The sequence below is a fragment of the Oncorhynchus gorbuscha genome, linkage group LG02 (genome assembly GCF_021184085.1).
Source record: "Oncorhynchus gorbuscha isolate QuinsamMale2020 ecotype Even-year linkage group LG02, OgorEven_v1.0, whole genome shotgun sequence".
Taxonomy (NCBI): Eukaryota; Metazoa; Chordata; class Actinopteri; order Salmoniformes; family Salmonidae; genus Oncorhynchus; species Oncorhynchus gorbuscha.
In genome coordinates, this window is record NC_060174.1 from 20229101 (window position 1) to 20253806 (window position 24706).

General features: G+C 41.4%; 1 protein-coding gene across 1 annotated transcript; it reads right to left on the reverse strand.

The window, feature by feature from the left end:
- Positions 1-781: 781 nt before the first annotated feature.
- On the reverse strand, positions 782-23853 carry LOC123998839 (AP-1 complex subunit mu-1). Its single transcript, XM_046304038.1, has 12 exons — positions 23581-23853; positions 19022-19178; positions 18681-18748; positions 18360-18490; positions 17976-18123; positions 17657-17783; positions 17208-17350; positions 12594-12665; positions 12324-12482; positions 11912-12037; positions 5337-5412; positions 782-1430 (listed from the first exon to the last, which is right to left on the reverse strand). Exons 1-12 carry the CDS (start codon positions 23620-23622, stop codon positions 1408-1410), a joined length of 1272 nt encoding a protein of 423 aa, XP_046159994.1. The 5' UTR covers positions 23623-23853; the 3' UTR covers positions 782-1407.
- Positions 23854-24706: the final 853 nt, after the last annotated feature.

A 24706-nucleotide genomic window follows, 5' to 3' on the forward strand; every position in this document is an offset into this window, starting at 1 on the left:
TTGGCTAGGTGAAAGCAGGGGTGTCACTATTTCGCATTCACAGATGCAGTCAAGTCAGATAAGTGATTACTTCAAAGGAGGGATGCATTTTTTAAGTATTCAAATGTTGCCTAAACATGCTGCAGACAACAATGCAGTAGAAAGCCTGCAATTAAGTTGAAAATAGTTTAATACAAAAGGAAACAGTCAAGCTCTTTTTGATAAAACTTATATAGACGCTTGATTTTAAAGATATGGATAATATAGGCAAGTCAATACCATTGCTAAAAGAAGTTTCCTAATTTTAACTGATTGAAGGGTTCCTTGTGTCATAAGTATAACGTAAGCAAAAGTTTGGTTGGATGATGAAGTACAACAAAACCTTCATTTTAAAAGATCAATTGGATGTGAACTAAAGGTGTAAAAAAAAAGTGTCAAAATCGATGACATTTTCTGCATATGCAAAAGCTCTGGCCACAGCGGTTTAAAGCTTTTGGCCTAGTTTTTGAGAACTTATTGAAGCAACCATGGCAGTCAACTGTTAACACAAGTCACCTAAAATATATGCTAGCAATGTACAATACCATTTATAGCTAGCTTCATTCAGAACAGTTTATAAAAATGTTGCCTTCCATTGAGCATGTTGTATTCCACTGAATAATGTGGATAAATCAATAGATGAAAATGAGAAAAATATATAATTGTATCAACAGCTAATTAGGAACTTAATACATCCCAATAAACATTTAGGATTTGATTATTCACTGAGGTAATGGTGGCCTAAAGGAACTGCAATAAAAACTTGTGGCAAATATTTTATTATAGTTTGACCATTTTAAGTGCTCACTTCGATCTGCACAAATGCACCAATGCACCTCATTCTCATCATAACAGCCATACAGACTGATGTCCGATGATTCCGGACCAGACAATATATTGAAGATCTTTTTCAGCCTTGCATCAGGCTATCACTAAGTAATCAGGAAAACCATCAAATGAAGAACGCTGTGTGTAAATTCACATTAAACTTCTATAACACTTCACTGGTTCTTGGTCACACTCAACTTAACACCTGAAATTGACCTTTAAAATATATGACCACATTGCAAGCAGGTGATTTAGATGGAAAAGTGGTAAGTAGAGAATCAACAATTGTATTCATTATTTGCAACTGACCTACTATAGAAATATCATACATCTCACTACTTTTAGAGCACAACTAACCAAATAAAAACGTATATTTAGAATTTTCAGAGGAATATAATTTCTGTATTATGGCACTAAACATGAAACAAACTTCAAACTTGAAAAGAAAACAAATGAAGTCAATTGACAACAAATGTCCATGACAAAAGACTAAAAGTAATTACACATCCGTGACCAACAATGTTCCACCCATAGAAATATGCGCCTTTCCTGCTGCAGTTTCTATTGGGTTCGGAGCTGGTAATCTGGAAAAGAAAATGGAAACCAATATCATTAGTGATCTAATCAGTAACATCAATTTAGCACACAGTCATACATGGATATTGATGGATATGTAATAAATCCGTTTGGCCATAAAAGCGAATGCTTAGAGAAGCCGTTTTCCTACCCTACCCTACCCTTCCACCTTAACCTCAAACACTCACAATGGAAAATAATTCATCAAAATGAATTAGTGTTTCAATATTATTCCTAGAGCCAAACAAAAGAAAACCGGATGTGTCTCTTGGGAGCTGGCTCCACCCACTGTAAAACTAACAGAGGACAAGTATGTAGGAGACAACTGATTCAACCAGCAGAACCAGCTCAAGGATAAGTTTCCTTATTTTGGTTCCCTAAGACCAAAGATTGTGTGTAAAGTAAGGAGATGTTGAGTTAAGTTTCCCTGGTGCTTTGCTTGGCAGTACGAGTTGTAAACAAACTACACAGATTTACAATGGGAAGCACACAGCTGTGTCGAGTTTGGTTTCTCTGCTCAGGCCAAGTTCTGACTGCTTATCTGTTCAGGAATCTCAGAGTTTTGAGTAGAGGTGAGCATGACATCCACCCCCCCCCATCCACCCACACACTGGCTTGTGTACTTCTCTATGTTTGTGGACTTTGTGTGTCCTCTTACACGTCACAACGTGGGAAAGCAAGCAGCATGGGCCAGATTTAACGAGATCAGTACAGTCTGTTAGTAGAAACCTCGCCAAAAATCACTCTTTAGCCTAAGAAACAGCATCAATGTATGTAATAACTTTTTTTTTTAAACAGTTCTGGAAACAGTGTGATGTGTGGAAGGTTAGACGTTGAGTGATGAAATGGTTTGCCCCCCCAGCGTATCTGGTTTTAATTTGCCTTGAACCGTATCTGCTTTAAGAGCAATTAAGTGCAAAGGTTAAGGTGGAACAGTGTTTATGTGGTTGCTAGGGGAACCAAGGGCACTTGGAACAATAGTGCATGGAGCCCAATAGTATTGTTACGTGACGTGAGTTGACTTTGAAACACACTACTGACATATTTGTAATTTATTTGTGACGGTGGTTGGAGAAATTCTGTGCCAAATTCAGTAGTTATGAAGAGTCTAACACAGACGCCCACAAGTCCCTGCCACACACACGCTTTAAATTTCACGTTTACTTCTAGTGAAACTCAACGGTTGGCTTTCTAAATGTTGGGATTCATATTGTTAGTTTGAAATACTTTTTTCATGTGCATAAAACAGAAGACTTTTTCACCGTTTTTAAACATTTAACAACTAATAAACTTCAAAATACTACTCTGTAATATGACATTTCTTAAAAAATATGATACTTAACAGAACTCTTATCCAGTCTTAGACTCAGATGAATGAACTATTTTTAAATTGTAGCAAGCACATGCCACAGGCTAGACAATGGTTCTACTGGTTTCCCCCCTTCGTAACCATCAAACACATGCTGGTTCCCGATGTCGTTTGAGAGAGAACATGAAAAGGGGTAGAATAAGACAGATTAAGTCTAGGACTACTTTGGCTGTGGTAATTGATAGGCTGTGTTTACAGGCCTTTACTGCCCGCTCATGGGAGATCTCTAATTTTGTCCTATGAGCCCCTCTCCCCAAAAACGTATGCACACACAGTTTTTCTTGTGGAGATGGAGACAGTGCGTGGCTTTGCTGACTCAGGCTCCTGGCCATTCGACACTCACACAGGGACACGCAGATGATGTGCCATTCGCACGCTGTCGTCCACAACAGAGTGCTTGTCGGTGCAGGGGTGAAGCTAAACCACAGACCTGTGACCCCACAGCAACCGCCATCAGCATGCCAATCAGAACCTAAGGCCACATCAAGGCCCCCAGGCCAATGCAAATCTGACAAGGATTTTCAATCAGCCTGAAGAAAACACCAAAGAGATCAGGGCCTCTAGTTGACTTAGGGCCACTGCTGTACAGTGAAGTGTATCACTTCCCCATAAAATAACACTGCTTCTTTTTGAAAGTGAATTTGAAGTACTTCGTCTTTCATTGTTTGATAACAGAGTGATGTCATATAGGCTGGGCAATAATGATTCACTTCTTTCCCTTTGACGTTGTAAATGTTAATGAATGAGATTAATAAAACCACATGGTGCCACGCATAATATTAAGGATGTCTAACATTTGCTCTTTAAAATGACATAACTGACAGATGATTCAGTCTGAGAAGGCTGCATCACTTTCTTGAACAAAATTAAATAAAACGGTTGTGTGGTAGCAGTCTGCGGTGGACACTGGCAAGGAAACCGTCTGGAAACGGGTGCCCAGTGTGGCAACTAAAATCCAGAGCTCATCAAGATGATGCAAGTACTCAGATCAGGTGGCGTTGGCTTGTATTCAGTTGGGCCGTTGGGGGTGAATGTGGTCTCATCTTCCCAGTTAATTACAAGCACCTTCACACATAGTTTATAATTACAGATCAGTGATCTCCGGTTTTGCTTGATTGCCGTGACAGCTTACATAAACACATGAAGTTAATAACAGGTTTGATGAACAATAGTTGGATTTTGTATTAATTAGGAACAAACAAAAGCTCTAGTATTCTTTGAACTCTAAGAGGAACCAATAGAATACGCCACACATGCACATGACAAATACAGATGCTTAGTATGGAAAAGGATGGCTAGAATTTTCCTTTTGGTGAGATACAACAGTGCAGCATGCTGGCAACATTCTTAAATATATATATGTTTTATCTGTGTATATGCATGGTACATCTACTGTAGGTATTCAGCGATCCACTCACAGTTAAGGTATAACCTCTCCAGTATGAAATCTATTGTCATACCCTGGATACCGCCCAACTCTACTGGAGATACAGTTTGTCAGTTTAATCTACTTTTATTGTAGTAAAACGATTGACATGAATTCCATCAGCGAGTCAGTGATTCCAAATAGGCTAGTCTTCAACTGTATCTTCAAGTCACACACGCAGACAAAAACAGACACAGGACCTGTAGTCTGACCTTGCACAGAGCAGACAAAAGACTGTGCGGACCAAAAGACTCAACCCCCCCCCTGATTGACAAAGTATCAAAACAAGCGCCCAGTCAAGTGGAGATGAATGCCTTCCTCTGGTTGATATCGGAGATAATTAAGATTGGCTGGGTTTGCTCTGCTTTATAATTCAGACAGCCATTCGATGGGGTGTAGTACAGCATGACAGCTGGCCAGCGGCCGCCAAGAACAACGCTATTGCCTGGCTACTTCCTTCCTGCCAATCAGAGGTGGGAGGGGCCCTGTCTCAGACCATCTGCACAGATAACCTTATCAGGAAGAGAGGCCTGGAGAGACGGACTGCAGACTGTACTGTAGAACCTCACAACATGATCCCGGGACCACCCATACGTAGAATGTATGCACACATGACTGTAAGTCGCTTTGGATAAAAGCGTCTGCTAAATGGCATATATTTATTATTATTATTATTATGTACTGTACAGTAGAAGAGGGGAGAGAAAATAACCAAATCTACTGGCATTACAGACCCCTTGCTAGCAGTGAGTCTCCTAGATATAGTCCATGGCAGGGAGAAAAAAAGGTATCAGAAGCAACATTCAGTGCTGCAATTACTAAAACTATTGAAACCAATAAAAAGGCCAAGACATTTAATGTGAGGGGCAACAGAGCAGGAGAGCCAATGGAACCACGGAGGACCGGAGCAGAGCCACATGGCTGTTCAGATACATGCACAATTCAACACATAGGATTGATGGTAGTTGACAGGGTGTTTTACATGCAGATGTTTAGTGGGTGGTATGATAATGAGAGATCATTATTACAGTATAATGGGCTGAGATGAAATCTTCTTTGAGAGAAGAGAGTGAATGCTTATTATTATTACTACATGGTGTGGAGAATGTTCAACCTTACCCCCATTCTGTGTGATGTATCGAACCCATGGCAGAGCCTGGTAGCCACTCTTCTCAATGATCTTCAGGTAGCGCACCTAAAAAACAAGACTTTCATCACACAGAGCAAACCGTGTTTCAAGTGAGGAAGGTGGGGGGTTGTAAAGAACACTATAATGAATAGAACAAAATCATGTTTACTGAACATGATACTGCATTGTTTTTACCAGGATGATTTTATTGTTTATATTCTCTCAAATACTATCTTTAACAATGCCACGTTTCAGGCAACAACCACAAAGGTCAAATATGCCCTGGCTGAAACACAAGTCAATGTCTGCAGATGAGAACTTCTCACATTCTAGAAACAAGCTGGTATGAAGAAGTGGTTAAGAACATTTTCGATATTAAAACAAAAAGTGGGGAACTAGCACTTCCCGGTCCTATGTGAAATTTCATCAATTCTTCAAACTACAACCTATTGAATAAGATCCACCAAGGGAACACATATTGCAAGAATTGACCAAATCCAAATTGAGCCATACCACAAGGGGGCTAACTGTTCAATAAAGCCTTTTATCCACTTCCCTAGAGTCAGATGAACTTGTGGATAACATTTTTATGTCAGCGTGTAGTTTAAAGGAAGTTGCTAACTTGCGTTAGCGCAATTGCCAACTAGCGTTAACACAATGGCTAGAAGTCTATGGTAACTGCTAGCACGTCAAAATCCAGAAGTATCCATTTAATATGCTTATCTTCGTGGTGCTCATAATTAATTGAGCTTCATATTCCCTCATTGTTACATAATAATAATATAATAATATATGCCATTTAGCAGGCGCTTTTATCCAAAGCGACTTACAGTCATGTGTGCATACATTCTACGTATGGGTGGTCCCGGGGATCGAACCCACTACCCTGGCGTTACAAGCGCCATGCTCTACCAACTGAGCTACAGAAGGACCATACATGGCCGGGCTCTCATTGAAACGAGGACCACCTTCAGGCATTCAGAGATTCTAACAGAGAGTGGGGGGATTAAGTCTTAAATCTTCCCCAAGATAAAACACTTGCAATAACAGCCCAGAGAAATACACTGACAGGCAGATTTGACAATGTGTAAATGGACTCAGCACACCACACCGCAGCCCAGCTCTCTTCACATAAAAACTGAGATTTTTATCAACACCATATGGGGAAGATGATAGTTTTTGCATTTGGGAGTGAAACACTTACACCAAGGGTACCATCAATCATAACTGGGCCATAATGAAGAAAGCCAGGACATCACAGGCCCTTAAAGAGCACCTCTAGGTCTGATCTGTCTGGTGGTCCCGATGAAGATGCAACAGGCATGCAGTCAGCCACCCAAACTAAATATTTGATCTTCCTCTCAGAAAGGTGTGAACACTGCTAGTACTAGGGCACTACCTACCTCCAAGAAACACAATATTGCTTTGTCTCATAACAGGCAACAATTAAACAATTGATGTAGTTCTGTCCTTGAGCAGTTCTTGTCTATTAATGTTCGGTATTATGTCAAGTTGTGTGGACCCCAGGACGAGTAGCTGCTGCTTTCGCAACAGCTAAATGGGGATCCTAATAGAATACCAAAACGGCTACAGAGAGGGGGCTGCTGCATTCCCCTATGAAAAGGCTATTTCCCATAAACTGGTGCAAAGGCAACCTAGTAGGATACAAACACAATTTACTCCACCGAAGTAAATCTGTCTGCTGACTAGACATTATTCATGTCAGACTAGCGCTGTATTTAGACTGTAAATCTCCTCCCATTTACGCACAACGCCAATTCCAAGTGTAATTTAAGATCTAAAGGGTGTTTGAGGCAGATCACACGACCGATACACAATGCAAAATGAATAGGTCTATATGCATATGGGAGGAGTTTCTGAACTGTCTCAGAGCTGTGCGAGTGTGTGTGTGTGTGTCTGCAGTCTAGACAGTAGAGGCTCTTCTCATTGTGAGAACAGGAGGATCTCAGTGCTGGCATGTCAAAGCTAACATCAGTCAGGTCCAGTGGTTGTCATTGGCAGAACAGGAGAGCTAGCAGTTAAAGCAAGCCTACAAGGCCGATTCAGAAAGGCCTGGTGGTTATCACTGACAGTGGCCCTAGCTAACCTCAATTGTGCTACCAGCTCATACATAGACCTACATAACAATAAAGATTATGCATGATGTACAGTACCGGTCAAAAGTTGACACACCTTATTTGGACTATTTGCTACATTGTAGAATAATAGTGAAGACATCAACACTATGAAAAAAAAACATATGGAATCATGTAGTAAGCAAATAAGTGTTAAACCAATCAAAATATATTCTATATTTGAGATTCTTCAAAGTAGCCTTGATGACAGCTTTGCGCACTATTGGCCTCATCAATACATTCATACTTTAAATCAGCAAGAATCACCCTAACCTTTAGTCTCATCTTGCCTAAACGTGGTACCTTAACTGAGCCTATTTAAAATTCCCTAATATTTCATAGTTTCTAAAGTTTTAATCATCAAGAGTCATAGTGAGAAACCGCCAGAGATACAGAAATAGTACCCACAGGGTGAAACAAGGACAAAGCATTATTCTACTTCTGACATCTCCAACATTAGTTGACCTGTCTACAACTCTACATGGCCTGTGGTGAAATTGGTAGCTCCATATTCCTACACTACCAGTTAGTCACAGACAGTAAGAAGGTTGGCTGATGTGATTCTGTAATAAAAACACAGCTAAATCGAGGTGTAGCCTACTATACTCTATATCTAAGTTGTCTGGAGCCTTACAAATTGAGATGTTTGTTGTTATAAACTACTGTAAGACCAAAGCAGACCCGATTTGGCAACATTTTTCACACAGTTGGTAAAAAAGGTTTCAGACAGATTTGGAGCAAGCTAAATATGCCATATTTCAAGGACACCCTCTTGAAATACAGCATATTTAGCTTCGGGATGAATGTGTCAGTCTTCAAGGATGTCTCTGATAGTACAGAATGTGAATACAGAGACAGTATATGTTAATAAGTGCTTTCTCCAGGCTCTGGTAGTTCATTCACCATTTCAATAGCTCTTTGCCTCATGCTGATCAAATCAATAGCTTCAATTAATGCTGAAGCTAAAATAGGCACTGAATCTGTCAACCAGGGTCCAATAAACTTGTTTTTGAAGTTCTTCTTTGAAACAACTAGGTCTACATGACAGCTCTACTGCCTACTGATAGATGTCCAATAATAAAATAAACAGAAATAATTTGATTAACCTTTATTTAACTAGGTAAGTCAGTTTAGAACAAATTCTTATTTACAATGGACAGCCTACTGAGGAACAGTGGGTTAACTGTCTTGTTCAGGGCCAGAATGACAGATTTTTACCTTGTCAGCTCGGGGATTCATTCCAGCTTCCTTTCGGTTACTGATCTAACCACTAGGTTACCTGTGCCACCCCAAAACAGGAACGACTGTTTATTTACATGAAATTAAGATCAAATGATCATGTGCTTACAAAACTTACAGCAAAGGCACATCCAATCAATCACTTTATTGGGCACCTGAATATAATATCTATTTTTCAGGATATCTGTCATGATATGGACTATGATGTATTTATTGTACAATTTATAGTACATGATAACTTGCAGTTGGTCATGTGTTCTGTTCTGATGGTTGACTGGGCCCATATGGAGTACATCTCTGAGGGGCTGGTGGGTCACGCCACTGTGTCTGAAGGGAGGGGGAACCTAGCTATAATTATCCCCTTGAGGGGGAAGATGAACCCTGATGTGGCTCCCCTACCATCAGCAGGTAATAAAGAAAGAATGCAGCCCCTGCCTCTACAGCAGTCCAACCACTCTGGTGTTAAACTTCCCGTTTCTACCTCAGATGGGGTATGGCTGAGCTTGATGCACATCTGCCTGTATGCCTGGCACGGCTGGCAGTGGGGTTAAACACCACTTTGATACACTCTGATATACCACACTGTCTAATTAAGGAGCTGATGTGGTTCCTCTTTCTTTTCTTTTTTTGCTGGTGCCGCGTGTCGTGTGCGAGAGACATGGGAGCGTGGAGAGAGTGAGCACGCACAGTCACACTCACACATGTAGCCAAGCATACGCAGAGGCACGCACACATATGCCCACACACCAGGGTTTCCGTTAGGAAAATGTGACGCCGGACACTTGACTGGCAGCATTTTAATTTTCTGGACATTTAAGAAATGTACCGGACCAATATGCATTGGATGCATGACCTGATTAGGGCGTACACCCACAATGCTCAGAATGACTGAAATCACATGCAGACTACAGTAGGCCTAATTCATTTTAGCAGAACAGGATGCAAGTGTGCGTCCTTAACGAACTCCGATCTCAATTTACTTTTCCTCAGCCAACAAGACGAGAAACGAACTGCAAAATCAAACCTATGTCAATCTACTATCCTCCATAGTAGAAAAGTATACCTATTCTATTGGTCAGCTTGTCGTTCTGTGCAAGAAAGAAATAACTTATGCCAAACAGACTGGGAGTTGTCAGATGATTGATCCCAAACAACCAGTAGGCCTAAGCTACACCCAAAATCATTTAAAAAGCAATAGGATCATACAACAGATCAGACATTTTAGCTTAAAATGTTGATAAACAAGATTGAACAAAAATATAAACGCAACATGAAACAATTAATTTAACTGGCTTAGAGTTCATATAAGGGAATCAGTCCATTGAAATAAATTACATTTAGCCTTAATCTATGGATTTCACATGATAAGTCCAAGCTGCCTAAACGTTCCCTCCATGCTAGAAGAGATCCTTGGTGGCGTGCGGTGGGCTCAGGGGTTCGCACAATTCAAGAGGACCTGGAACACCAGCGAAGCGGCCTTGGGGTCAGCCAGAGCCAAAAAAACACAGTAGCTCAAGCAAACTCCCTAAATAGCAGCTTCCAGCGGCATCTCTGATGATGTCTCCATTGATCTCTTGTTGAGTGAGTTATTTTGAGGAGCTGTGGTTTACAAGCAACTCTTTCCTCAAGGTTCCATTACTGGGGTTAAGTAGGCCAATGTGTTGCTACGTTAACGAGAGCATCTTGGAGTGATGATGAAACCTTTCAGTGACCGTTCTCTGGTAGAACATAACAGGAAGACACTATCAATATCTCCGTCGCTTGATTTCATTACAAAGTCCCTCATTTTCCATTAGTGCCAAAACTTCCTGATTTCCAGAGAAATTCAAGCAAAGTGTAATTTAATCCCCTGCCTCAATTATGTGTGGGATGTTATTGAATGTGCTGCGTCCAGTACAAAACATGATCCGGGTCGTTTCACCTCAGAAAGCACTAGAGGATTGACACCCACCATCTCAGATTGGTCTGAAATTGTTTGTTGTTAGAAACAGATGCAATTATGGTAATTGTAACATTCTGTTGAAATATAATTTGATCTGAGAAATTAAACTAATTGGTTGCATGCAAATTGACCATTTTAATTTATAGGATTCATATCATATTCAATAAATATAGAAACTAACATCTGATTTGGACGTTTTTCTAACAACTAGTTCGATATGAAATTATCAGAAGCCCCCCATGGACCCACCACACCAATCCTCCCCACACCAACAACAGGTAGTACGGAGGTGCCGGAGTAGTGCATCTTCATCCTATGTAAAGTTTCCCCAGTGGATTTGGTGATATTTTTCTTCACCTGTTCAGAGAAACGAGTCACAACTGTGAGAAGCATTGGAGTCAACATGGGCCAATATCCCTGCGAAATGCTTTCGACACCTTGCCCAGCCCGACAAATTTAGGCTGTCCTGAGAGCATACAAAGACACGAGGCGAGAGAACCCCCTGAGGCAATGAAAAGGCTTTCCTTTGATTCTCTGGGCTACAAAGTAATTTCCCCGGTGGCAGATCTGGAGGTTGATTGGATCTATCAGGGGACCCACAGCTCCCAGAGGGCTGTCAAGGAGAGAATGACATTGACCCACAACAATACAGACCTGCACACTGTACTGTGCTCCTAATTGTTCTTCTCTTAACCATCCCATCAACAAGCTTGGACCATTATGTCACAGTATTTGTCAAAACAATGTCTCAATGCAACAAGGCAATTTTGAGTGCTAAAAGCAGTGTGTGTGGTGCATTTTTTTTTTTACTTTTGGGGGGCAATTGCCTAATGCTGGCTATACAGCACCTGTGCAGATCTTTCTGGATACAGTGCACACATTCTGCTGTTTACCAGAAAGAGAGCAACTTGTCAACTCCTAAGCTCTCCAGTGTAGCTTCGTGACAGAGACGAACATCTCTGATAGAGACCCACCAGACAAACTATGGTGATGAAAGGATGTTGTTCTCCCTGTGTTAACTGACAGTGTCATACAGTATGTAGTCAAAATACTACATAAACAGCACCAGTCACAGCAAATCAAGTACACCAAACCAGATACACCTCAGGTCTCAGCTTGAACAGCCAGACCTCATATGTGTTACAATAGCTCCATCATGTGTTAGAATGATTACCCGTTTCCCACTACTAAAAGCAACAAGACACCCCTGGTGGATATAAGAGGTACTTCAGCGAGGTAGGCATCTTACCTGGATGCCAGAAGTAGTGAAGTAGGGGATCTCAAACTTGACACTGATGGGGGGCTTCCCCTCCTTGTCCTCTGCTTCCACACTGGGCAGACCGAAGTGAGCCCTCATCAGATACTCCTTACCCCCCTGGGACAAGATGAAAGAGCAACAGTTAGGATCATGGTGTTGGTTTTTATACACACACACACACACACACACACACACACACACACACACACACACACACACACACACACACACACACACACACACACACACACACACACACACACACACACACACACATTTATCCAGGTTAGTTGTGACACTTGAGATCTGTATTTGTGGTTATGATGTTCAGTCACTCAAAGAACCCCACACTTTGAAACTATGGCCTACTCTAGCATGCAGTCCAGTGTGTTGTTGTACTAACCGGGAATGACTTAATGGACCAGACGACCTCGCTGTTCTCTGGGATCCACTTGACACTGCCCACCGTGGTCTTGAACTTGGGCGAGTCGGCGTCTGTGGGAACTGGAATGTGAATCTCCACATTGTTGGCTGTGGAACGCCTCTTGAACTGACTCTTAGCCTGAGTGAGTGAGATCAATATATTGTATTTCAGAAGATCATGCTTATTGTGTTGATACCTAAGCACACTGTTATCTTAACTGCTGGGTAATGTTGCAGTGCTGGTGTTTACCTTGATCATGTACTCGATCCTGCTGTGGGAGTGTTTCTCTATCACCGACTCTATCCAGATCAGGGGCTTCACCTGGGGAAAACACATTTCTAAGGCATGAAAAAAAAAAAACTTCTCAACAATACAACGAAAGGGTCATTTCTGCTTTGACATGTCTTTCTCATATATGCACAAAAAAATATGAATACCTTAAAGCTGAAATCTGCATAAGACGAAACTATGCCAATGTTCACCCCAGCGCATGTATTATTGTTTTTATTGATGACACCAGATGAGAAGCATCCAGCATCGTAGCAACAACAAAAAGTACACTCTGCTGCGAAATACATTTTCTATACCCCAAAATATTGTATACTAACAAAAATAAAACGCTACATGCAACGTCACTTATTTTACTGAGTTAAAGTCCATAGGAGGAAATCAGTCAATTGAAATAAATTCATTGGGCCCTAATCTATGGATTTTACATGACTGGGAATAAGCAGCTGTTGGTCACATATTATTTTTTTAAACGGTATTCGTCACGGTATTTTTGTGCATTCAAATTTCCATCGATAAAATGCAATTGTGTTTGTTGTCCGTAGCTTATGCTTGCCCATTCCATGGGGCACTCTGTTCACAACGTTGACTCGGCAAACCACTCGCCCACACCACCACCATACACATGGTATGCGGTTGTGAGGTCGTTGGAACATACTGACAAATTCTCTAAAACAACATTGTAGACGGCTTATGGTAGAGAATTTAACATTCAATTATCTGGCAACAGCTCTGGTAGACATTCCTGCCGTCAGCTTGTCAATTGCATATTCCCTCAACTTGGCATTGTGTGACAAAACTGCACATTTTAGAGCAGCCTTGTCCCCAGCACAAGGTGCACCTGTGAAATGATGCTGTTTAACCAGATTGTTGATATGCCACACCTGTCGGGTAGATTGATTATCTTGGCAAAGGAGAAATGCTCACTAACAGGGATATAAACAAATGTGCACAAGATTGGAGAAAAAAGCTTTGTATGTATGTAAAATATCTGGGATCTTTTATTCAGCTCATGAAACCAACACTTTACATGTTGCGTTTATATTTTAGTTCAAGGTATTTTCAGCTGTTTGAAGCTGGTGTACAAAACCAAAAGAAACAAAAACGAAACTTCAGAACGGGAAGCATAGAAATGGCACAAAGAACAGATCTACCGCTTTGTACACTTGCTTTCAACGGGAATGAAAGGTCTAACTCACATCTCTGAATTTGGTCGGTTACCCAATAAAGTAGCTATAGATTTTTATAAAGCTGCTTTTAATGTATGATTTCAATGTATGACTTTATTTGGTCATCTTTTTTTCATTCTCCTTCCTCCTGTCTTTGTTTCTTTGTAAGTACTCTATTTTATGATGTGAAGTACTTGTATTGAAAAGCGCTATACAAATAAAGCTATCACGAGGGGTTCACAGCGAAACTATTGTTATTCTGAGATTATTATTTGTCCTTGATATAGTCAATTTTGGCATACAATGAGTAACTTTGTCAAAAAGAATTGTACTGATTGGCCTATAGGTGGCACTGTTATAAGCAATCTCACTTAAACCCTCATATCCACAATCCTCTTTTTTTCCCCCACCTTTATTTAACCAGGTAGGCTAGTTGAGAACAAGTTCTCATTTGCAACTGCGACCTGGCCAAGATAAAGCATAGCAGTGTGAACAGACAACACAGAGTTACACATGGGGTAAACAAATAACAAGTCAATAACACAGTATAAAAAAAAGAGAGTCTATATACAATGTGTGCAAAAGGCATGAGGAGGTAGGCGAATAATTACAATTTTGCAGATTAACACTGGAGTGATAAATGATCAGATGGTCATGTACAGGTAGAGATATTGGTGTGCAAAATAGCAGAAAAGTAAATAAATAAAAACAGTATGGGGATGAGGTAGGTAAAAATGGGTGGGCTATTTACCGATAGACTATGTACAGCTGCAGCGATCGGTTATCTGCTTAGATAGCAGGTGTTTGAAGTTGGTGAGGGAGATAAAAGTCTCCAACTTCAGCGATTTTTGCAATTCGTTCCAGTCACAGGCAGCAGAGAAATGGAAGGAAAGGCGGCCAAATGAGGTGTTGGCTTTAGGGATGATCAGTGAGATACACCTGCTGGTGCGCATGCTACGGGTGGGTGTTGCCATCGTGACCAGTGAACTGAGATAAGGCAGAGCTTTACCTAGCATGGACTTGTAGATGACCTGGAGCCAGTGGGTCTGGCGACGAATATGTAGCGAGGGCCAGTCGACTAGAGCATACAGGTCGCAGTGGTGGGTGGTATAAGGTGCCTTAGTAACAAAACGGATGGCACTGTGATAAACTGCATCCAGTTTGCTGAGTAGAGTATTGGAGGCTATTTTGTAGATGACATCGCCGAAGTCGAGGATCGGTAGGATAGTCAGTTTTACTAGGGTAAAGATAGCACAGTGTCCAAGGACGGGCCGGAAGTATACAGAATGGTGTCGTCTGCGTAGAGGTGGATCAGGAATCACCCGCAGCAAGAGCAACATTTTTAAAAATTTGACCTTTATTTTACTAGGCAAGTCAGTTAAGAACAAATTCTTATTTTCAATGACGGCCTAGGAACAGTGGGTTAACTGCCTGTTCAGGGGCAGAACGACAGATTTGTACCTTGTCAGCTCGGGGATTCGAACTTGCAACCTTTCGGTTACTAATCCAACGCTCTAACCACTAGGCTACCCTGTATACATCATTGATATATACAGAGAAAAGAGTCGGCCCGAGAATTGAACCCTGTGGCACCCCCATTGACCTTGAGACTAATATTTTTATGTACAGTTGAGGTCAGAAGTTTACACACACTTAGGTTGGAGTCATTAAAACTTGTTTTTTTTAACCACTCCACAAATATCTTCTTAACAATCTATAGTTTTGGCAAGTCTGTAAGGAAATCTATATTGTGCATGACAAGTCATTTTTCCAACAACTGTTTACAGACAGATTATTTCTCTGTATCACAATTCCAGTGCGTCAGTATATACACTAAATTAACTGTGACTTTAAACAGCTTAGAAAATTCCAGTAAATTATGTCATGGCTCTAGAAGCTTCTGATAGGCTAATTGACATCATTTGAGTCAATTGGAGGTGTACCTGTGGATGTATTTCAAGGCCTACCTTCAAACTCAGTGCCTCTTTGCTTGAAAATCAAAAGAAATCAGCCAAGACCTCAGAAAAAATAATTGTTGACCTCCACAAGTCTGGTTCATCCTTGGGAGCAACTTCCAAACGCCTGAAGGTACCACATTCATCTCTACAAACAATAGTATGCAAGTATAAACATCATGGGACTACACAGCCGTCATTCCGCTCAGGAAGGAAACGCGTTCTGTCTCCTAGGGATGAACGTACTTTGGTGCGAAAAGTGCAAATCAATACCAGAACAGCAGCAAAGGACATTGTGAAGATGCTGGAGGAAACAGGTACAAAAGTATCTGTATCAACAGTAAAACGAGTCCTATATCGACATAACCTGAAAGGCTGCTCAGCAAGGAAGAAGCCACTGCTCCAAAGCCGCCATAAAAAAGCCAGACTATGGTTTGCAACTGCACATGGGGACAAAGATCGTACTTTTTGGAGTAATGTCCTCTGATCTGATGAAACAAAAATAGAACTGTTTGGCCATAATGACCATCGTTATGTTTGGAGGAAAAAGGGTGAGGCTTGTAAGTCAAAGAACACCATCCCAACCGTGAAGCACAGGGGTGGCAGCATCATGTTGTGGGGGTGCTTGCTGCAGGAGGGACTGGTGCACTTCACAAAATGGATGGCGTCATGAGGCAGGAAAATTGTGGATATATTGAAGCAGCATCTCAAGACATCAGTAAGGAAGTAAGAAACAAGATTCTCTGGTCTGATGAAACCAAGATTCAACTCTTTGCCCTGAATGCCAAACACCACATGACCATGGCAGCATCATGCTGTGGGGACTGGGAGACTAGTCAGGATTGAGGGAATGATGAATGGAGCAAAGTACAGAGAGATCCTTGCGCTCAAGACCTCAGACTGGGGCTAAGGTTCACCTTCCAACAGGACAATGATCCTAAGCACACTGCCAAGACAATACTAGTCTCTGAATGTCAGTGAGTTGCCCGGCCAGAGCCGGAACTTGAACCCGATCAAACATCTCTGGAGAGACCTGAAAATAGCTTTGCAGCGACGCTCCCCATCCAACATGACCGAGCTAGATAGGATCTACAGAAAAGAATGGGAGAAACTCCCCAAATACAGGTGTGCCAAGCCTGTAGTGTCATACCCAAGAAGACGCAAAAATGTCTTAACTTGTTTTTCCTTTGTCATCTTGGGGTATTGTGTGTAGATTGAGTCGAGAAAAAAACAATTTAATACATTTTATAATAAGGCTGTAACATGACGTGTGGAAAAAGTGAAGGGTTCTGAATACTTACCCAATGCACTGTATATTTATTAAAGCCATTTCAATGGAGAAACTCCATTATTAGTCTAAGACTACACTTAATCTTTGTCTGAGAAAACAAACTATAATGACAAGCCCATCTTATGCAATTAAACTGTCCCGTCTCTGATATAGTACATACGTGTGTGTTGAGGCGGTAGGACATGAGTTCAAACTCTCCATCGGGAGGAATGAAAGAAATGGTGCGGTCATTCTCAAAGCGAGACAGACGCACACACTGGTGGAATTTGGTGTCCTCCAGCTCCACTGATTTACTCTTCCCTCCTGTGATCAGCACAGCAATAGAAAAATATGGAGAGTTGGAAAGGGCATTAGAGGATCGGACTTGGTACATGTACAGTTCTGAGAAAAATGAAAGCTATGTTTAATTGAAATAGATTAGAGGTAAGAGCTGAATCCTAACTTGAGATATGTGTGCACAACAACTCTGTCTTGCAAATCATGCATCGATGGCTAAGTGTCTAAAGTTAAGGCTGAGAATCCATACAGAAACAGCTTTGAAATCTACATGCATTTGTCTTTTAACTGAACTGTAACCCATCCAGTGGCAAACAGTGCAGAGGAACTCACGGCCAGTGTTCTCAAAGAGAACTTTGTCGTTGAGCCCCAGACGCAGCTCGGGCATCCCTGACAGGAACACCCGCATCTTGATGGAGCCCACGATCTCACTGCGCAGCACGTTACCATTCGCACTGACCTGCACATACATGAGAAAAGGAGAAGTATCAAACATTTTACAACAATTGCTCAAATGTGCCTAAGTTCAAACGGTTGATAGTATTTCATTAAAACACTGAATGATTTTGTCATAGACTAAAATAAACATTGCAAGGCACGACTGTATTAGAGGGAAGGGAGTGTTAGAACACGACATGACAAGGCGCCTCACCAGAAGATTAACAGACTCAATGACGTCCAGGAAGACTTCGTTCTTCCTGTACTTAATGCCCTCTGACCTCCAGGACACTGCGTTGGTGACGGTTGCAGGGGGGCGCGGGCCCCCAGTGTCTAGCTTGTGCCCCTCTTGGGTGATGTACCTAAAAACCAACAGAGACAAACAGGGTGAGAGGATAGGATAACAATGAAAGATACCACTCTGTCTGCAGCCATACTGGGTACTTGGGTGAAATTATAGATATATGGTACATACACTACTGTATACCACTATGTATCATGTGTTTAACTTGGAGGAATATGAAAATGTTTAATGGAAGCAAAACATGGGTTGGTACAGCGTTCAGGAGACTGATTAAGGGCCGGAGAGGATACTCACTCTTGAAGGATCTTGCTGTCAGTGGTCTGGGGGTAGCCAAAGTCCATCAACTCATCCATTAACTCATAGATGATGACAAAGTTATCTCTGATACTCTCCTCTTCCAACTCCTTAAAATACTCTGAGAAAACCTGAAGAGACAAAGGACTTGAATAAAGTTACCCACCTGCATTTTCTCATGAAGTTGGTAGCAGTGCTTCATATAATAATTCTAAGACAAGAAATGTGGTATAGCTAACCAGTTAAACATCTGTAATAACCTATGGGTAATAATTGGCCAAATAAGACTATGATTTTCATCACCCAAAATATGCAACTCACCTGAATAATTTTGTAGAGGAAAGAGAAGACCAGTGAGACACAAGCATTTTTCTTAGACGTTGCTACAACTGATTGAAAATATGTTAAGGTGAAGTTGATGTTTGTTTTACTTATCAGCCCCACATGAGCTGGAAAAGGCGGTCAGTTTGAGAAATAACTGAAATTGTTATTTACTGGAAGTGATCCGTTTGTGAGCTCTAAAGGAGTAGTAGTATATGTGACCTAAGCATTCAAACCAACCATCACTCTCCCCTTTACCAATATTGGAAAGGCAAAGGAATATTGAGGCAGTACTTGTAAACACATTTTGTGAAAGGATGAGTGAGTGGCAGTAAGGATACGGTACAGGTTGTTGTGTTTGATCCACATGAAGCGGACACCTCCGTGGGCCAGGATAGGGGATAAGTTACCCTCCTCCTCTCTGTCCATAAGGATGGGCATAAAGTGCTCAATCTCTGACATGTCCACATCTCCTCTGTAGTTACGGCAAACCAGAACCTGAAAAGGTGAAACAAATCAACAGGAAGTTACTATCACTTTCTCTATCCATCATGTTAGGACATCTACATGGCATGAGTCTCCTGACGACATCCTGAACAGGAATTACTGGCAAGTCAAGTGTCCTTGATATGGAACACAAAAATCTACATGAGTCATCATAATTGGACTATGCATTTGAGCCATCACACACAGCGGACAGTTTTTTTAGGCACACCACCCCGTTCAAATGGTTTGATCCCATGTACGTTGAGTGACGTGGACGTGGCTTGCTATAAAAAGCAGATAGACAGAGGCATTCAGTTAATGTTCGATTGAACGTTAGAATGGGCAATGCGAGTGACCTAAGCGACTGATCATAGTATGATCGTCGGTGCCAGGCGTTGGACTTTCTACACGCAACAATGTTTAGGATTTACTTAGAATGGTGCAACAAACAAAAAACATCCAGTCATCAGCAGTCCTGTGGGTGAAAACAGCTCATTGATGAGAGGTTGAAGGAGAATGGCAAGACTCCTGCAAGCTAACAGGCAGGCCACAAACAGGTAAATAATGGCACAGTACAAAAGTGGTGTGCAGAAGGGAATCTCGTAACGCACAACTCGCCGATCCTTGTCACGGACGGGCTATTGCAGCAGAGGCCCATACAGGGTTATCAGAAAAAAATATGAAAAAGCGACTTGTGGGCACACGATCACCACTGGACAATTGAGGAGTGGTACGACGAATTACAGTTCCTGTTGCGTCATGCTGATGGTAGAGTCAGGATTTGGCATAAGCTGTATGAGTCCATGGCCACATTGTGGCTGTGTCAAAGGTACAGGCTGATCACAGTGGTGTAATGGTGTGGGGAATGTTTTCCTGGCACACGTTAGGTCCCGTAATCTCAATTGAGCAACGTTTCAGCAACTGTTGGTGGTCTTGACAACCATGGATGATAACACCTCTTGGCAGGCTTGTAATACAGCCTACTATTCACAAGGCCACCACCATTATCATAATCATGCAGAATTAGTCTTTAATGCATCACGTGATCCAATGAAACAGTTCATTCAAAACCAGTCCAGCTGGTGGGGTAGCTAGCTAAGTAATATTACTTTCCCACGGTTTTCAAAGCACTACTGATCTGATAATTTCAAAAGGAACATTATTACGTGATCAATGACGTCCGAAGATTAGTTTGATCACATGGTTTTTCAAACGTATTGAAAAATGCGAGATGCCACCGATTTCACCGTGGTTATGGTGAACTCTATGATTCCAAGCTGTTTTCAAGCACAGACCTCTACTGATCACCGTACTTACAATGTACCATAGTTAGTTAGCCTAATTTCAGTATGTGTGACAAAACAGGCAAGTGAAGTGTAGAGAATTATTTTATTTTATTTCACCTTTATTTAACCAGGTAAGCTAGTTGAGAACAAGTTCTCATTTACAACTGCGACCTGGCCAAGATAAAGCAAAGCAGTGTGACACAAACAGAGTTACACATGGAATAAACAAGCGTACAGTCAATAACACAATAGGGAAAAAAGAAAGTCTATATTAGAGGTTGACCGATTAATCGGAATGGCCGATTAATTGGGGCCGATTTCAAGTTTTCATAACAATCGGAAATCAGTATTTTTGGACGCCAATTTGCTGATAAAAAAAGAAATATATATATATATATGAATTATTATTATGTCTTAATACCTTTATTTAACTAGGCAAGTCCGTTAAGAACACATTCTTATTTTCAATGACGGCCTTGCTTACTCACGGGTCCTTTTCCAGCAATGCAGATTGAATAACAATAACGAGTAAAAAATAACATGCAGTTGAAGTCGGAAGTTTACACACACCAAATACATTTAAACTCAATTTCACAATTCCTGACATTTAATCCAAGTAAAAATTCCCTGTCTTTAGGCCAGTTAGGATCACCAATTTATTTTAAGAATGTGAAATGTCAGAATAATAGTAGAGATAATTATTTATTCCAGATTTTTTTTCTTTCATCACATTCCCAGTGGGTCAGAAGTTTACATGCACTCAATTAGTATTTGGTAGCACTGCCTTTAAATTGTTTAACTTGGGTCAAACATTTTGGGTAGGCTTCCACAAGCTTCCTACAATAAGTTTTGGCCCATTCCTCCTGACAGAGCTGGTGTTACTGAGTCAGGTTTGTATGCCTCCTTGCTCGCACACTCTTTTTCAGTTCTGCCCACAAATTTTCTATAGGATTGAGGTCAGGGCTTTGTGATGGCCACTCCAATACCTTGACTTTGTTGTCCTTAAGCCATTTTGTCACAACTTTGGAAGTATGCTTGGGGACATTGTCCATTTGGAAGAGCCATTTGTGACCAAGCTTGTAGTTCCTGACTGATGTCTTTAGATGTTGCTTCAATTTATCCACATAATTTTCCCCCTCATGATGCCATCTATTTTGTGAAGTGCATCAGTCCCTCCTGCAGCAAAGCACCCCCACAACATGATGCTGCCACCTCTGTGCTTCAAGGTTGGGATGGTGTTTTTCAGCTTGCAAAGCCTTCCCCTTTTTCCTCCAAACAAAATACGCAAGTATAAACAACACGGGACCATGCAGCCGTCATACCACTCAGGAAGGAGTTGCGTTCTTTCTCCTAGAGATGAACGTACTTTGTTGCGAAAAGTGCAAATCAATCCCAGAACAACAGTAAAGGACCTTGTGAAGATGCTGGAGGAAACAGGTACAAAAGTATCTATATCCACAGTAAAACGAGTCCTATATCGACATAACCTGAAAGGGCGCTCAGCAAGGAAGAAGCCACTGCTCCAAAACCACCATAAAAATGCCACACTCCGGTTTGCAACTGCACATGGGGACAAAGATCGTACTTTTTGGAGAAAGGTCCTCTGGTCTGATGAAACAAAAATAGAACCATTTGGCCATAATGACTGTTGTTTTGTTTGGCGGCTTATGTGAAGGAGGCTTTGTTGCGAAATAAGAATTGGAGATGTTTTGGTTTGGAGATGTTTAATATGAGTCTGGAAGGAGAGTGTATAGTCTAACCAGACACCTAGGTATTTGTAGTTGTCCACATATTCAAAGTCAGAACCGTCCAGAGTAGTGATGCTAGTCGGGCGGGGGGGTGCGGACAGCGAATGGTTTAAAAGCATGCAATTGGTTTTACTAGCGTTTAAGAGCAATTGAAGGCCACAGAAGGAGTATAGTATGGCATTGAAGCTCATATGGAGGTTAGTTAACACAATGTCCAAACGAGGGCCAGATGTATACAAAATGGTGTCGTCTGCGTAGAGGTGGATTAGGGAATCACCCGCAGCAAGAGCGACATTGTTGATATATACAGAGAAAAGAGTCAGCCCGAGAATTGAACCCTGTGGTACCCCCATAGAGACTGCCAGAGGTCCGGACAACAAGCCCTCCAATTTGACACACTGAACTCTGAGAAGTAGTTGGTGAACCAAGCGAGGCAGTCATTTGAGAAACAAAGGCTGTTGAGTCTGCCGATAAGAATACGGTGATTGACAGAGTCGAAAGCCTTGGCCAGGTCGATCTAAACTGCTGTGAAATATATTTTCCATAACCAAAAATATTGTATTTTAGCTGTTTGAAGCTCAGGTACAAAACAGAAAGTAAAATAATGAAAATAAAACTTAAGACCGTGAAGCATAGAAATAGCACACATAGCACACATAGAACAGATCTACCTCGTCTTACTTGCTTTCACCGAGAATGACAAATCTATAACTATGCGATTTTTTTGGGGTCGCCCAAAAACCTACATATTGCAGCTTTAAACAATTACTTGTCTTATGGGGCTTAGATAATGCCATAAATTCCTTTTTTTATAGCAAAAAAAGGGTTTAACAGCCAAAAAAAGGGAAGCATAATGTAAGGTACGAATCTGCAATATAATGGTAACTAATTGTAGGCTACGAAGACTAGCGACTAACCTTTGCACCATTCAAATTTGATGAATAGTGTGGAAAAAACGTATAAAACATCAAACGGTACTTTTCATTGCTGACCAGCAGATGTCATTTACATTTGAGTCATTTAGCAGACGCTGTGAGTTCATACATTTTAACAACCGGCGCGCTTGGTACCGACGATCATCGCTAACGTGCATTGTTATTAAAAGCTCAGCGTAATTAACCGTTTTTTGGCACAATTTGGTAAAAGCCCTAAAGGCTTCAGAAAGCTACGGTTTCCCATCACTACTGTCCCCATGTCAACATAAAGCTCTCAAATTCAATATTCTATATTTTTCTTATAACGTAAACTAGCTAGCTTTATATTGTAAGTTGTCCATCAAACCGTGCAATGCATTATTAGCTAAACATTTAAAATGTGAAACACTTGTTATTTAGCTAGCTAGCTAACGTTAGCTAACCCAAATCTGTCATGTCCTCTTACCTTGCCTTTGAGGTCTAACACGTAAACCGCACTTGCTGACATGCTGCTTCTAGTTCGCCGTAACTCACTACGAGTTGGTGATAAATATATTTATAATATCTAAACAGTACAATATAAAAATATGTAGCGGTACGGTAGCATCCAACTAGGGGTGCTAGGTGTTTTTCGCTACCATTGACCAGGTTTTGTACACACGTCACTTCACAAGCCAGAAGACACAAAACGTTACATGCTCCAAAAAAAAAAAACCGTTACATGCTCCACTTCCGGGAAGCTGTCACTGCCTTCTTCTTCTTCTTCTTCGGTAGGGTTTATCGGCGGTTGGCATCCAACGTTATGGTGCATTACCGCCACCTACTCTACTCGAGTGTGAGCCGTTGCTCAAAAGTGTGAGCCGTTGCTCAAAAAATATAAAGTACTTGAGACTATATCTAATGAAGTTCCACCCAATATACTCTTTAAACTAATTTCCTGTATCCCCTTCTCCCTCATACTTGAGCATACCTCTCTCTATCCCTCTGATCCTAACCACACTGTAGCAATACATGCTCCACGGCCTCTGTTTCCTGGCAATAATCACACTTTCCCGTTGGATGCTTTCCTATCACATTTAAAGTCTTATTCAACTGGCTGTGTCCCACCCGTAATCTTTTAAAAATAGCCTCCTCTCTTCTGTCCCTTCCTGCCGTCCTCCCATCCCCGACTTTCCCCCGAACTTGAAATAAATGCCTGCCCTTAGTATCTCTATTCCACTGCTCCTGCCATCTCTCCACCATCACTGTCCATATCAGGCTTTTTGCCTCTGCTTTGCTTACTGAAACTACAACATCCCTACTACTAAGTGCTTGTTTAGCCAGTACATCAACTGTCTCATTCCCCTCCAGCCCCACATGGTCTGGGACCCAAGTAAATCTTATTTGTATTCCCATCTGTCTAATCCTACAATGGATTTGTAGTACCTCATAAAGTAGGAGTTGTCTGCTACCTGAGCTAAAGGACTTCAGACTCATCAACACTGCGCATGAATCAGAGCAAATAACTACTGTGGTTGGCTTGACTTCCTCTACCCACTGCAAGGCCAACAGTATGGCCATCAGCTCCGCCGTATATAAAGCAAGATGATCTG

Coding starts and splice junctions, on each gene's coding strand:
- LOC123998839 (XM_046304038.1), bottom strand. CDS start 23,622: ATGTCAGCAAGTGCGGTTTACGTGTTAGACCTCAAAGGCAAG. Junction 17,784..17,975: donor TTGAGTCTGTTAATCTTCTG/GTGAGGCGCCTT, acceptor ATGTATGTGCAG/GTCAGTGCGAATGGTAACGT. Junction 12,038..12,323: donor GGTCCATTAAGTCATTCCCG/GTTAGTACAACA, acceptor ATCTTGTCCCAG/GGGGGTAAGGAGTATCTGAT.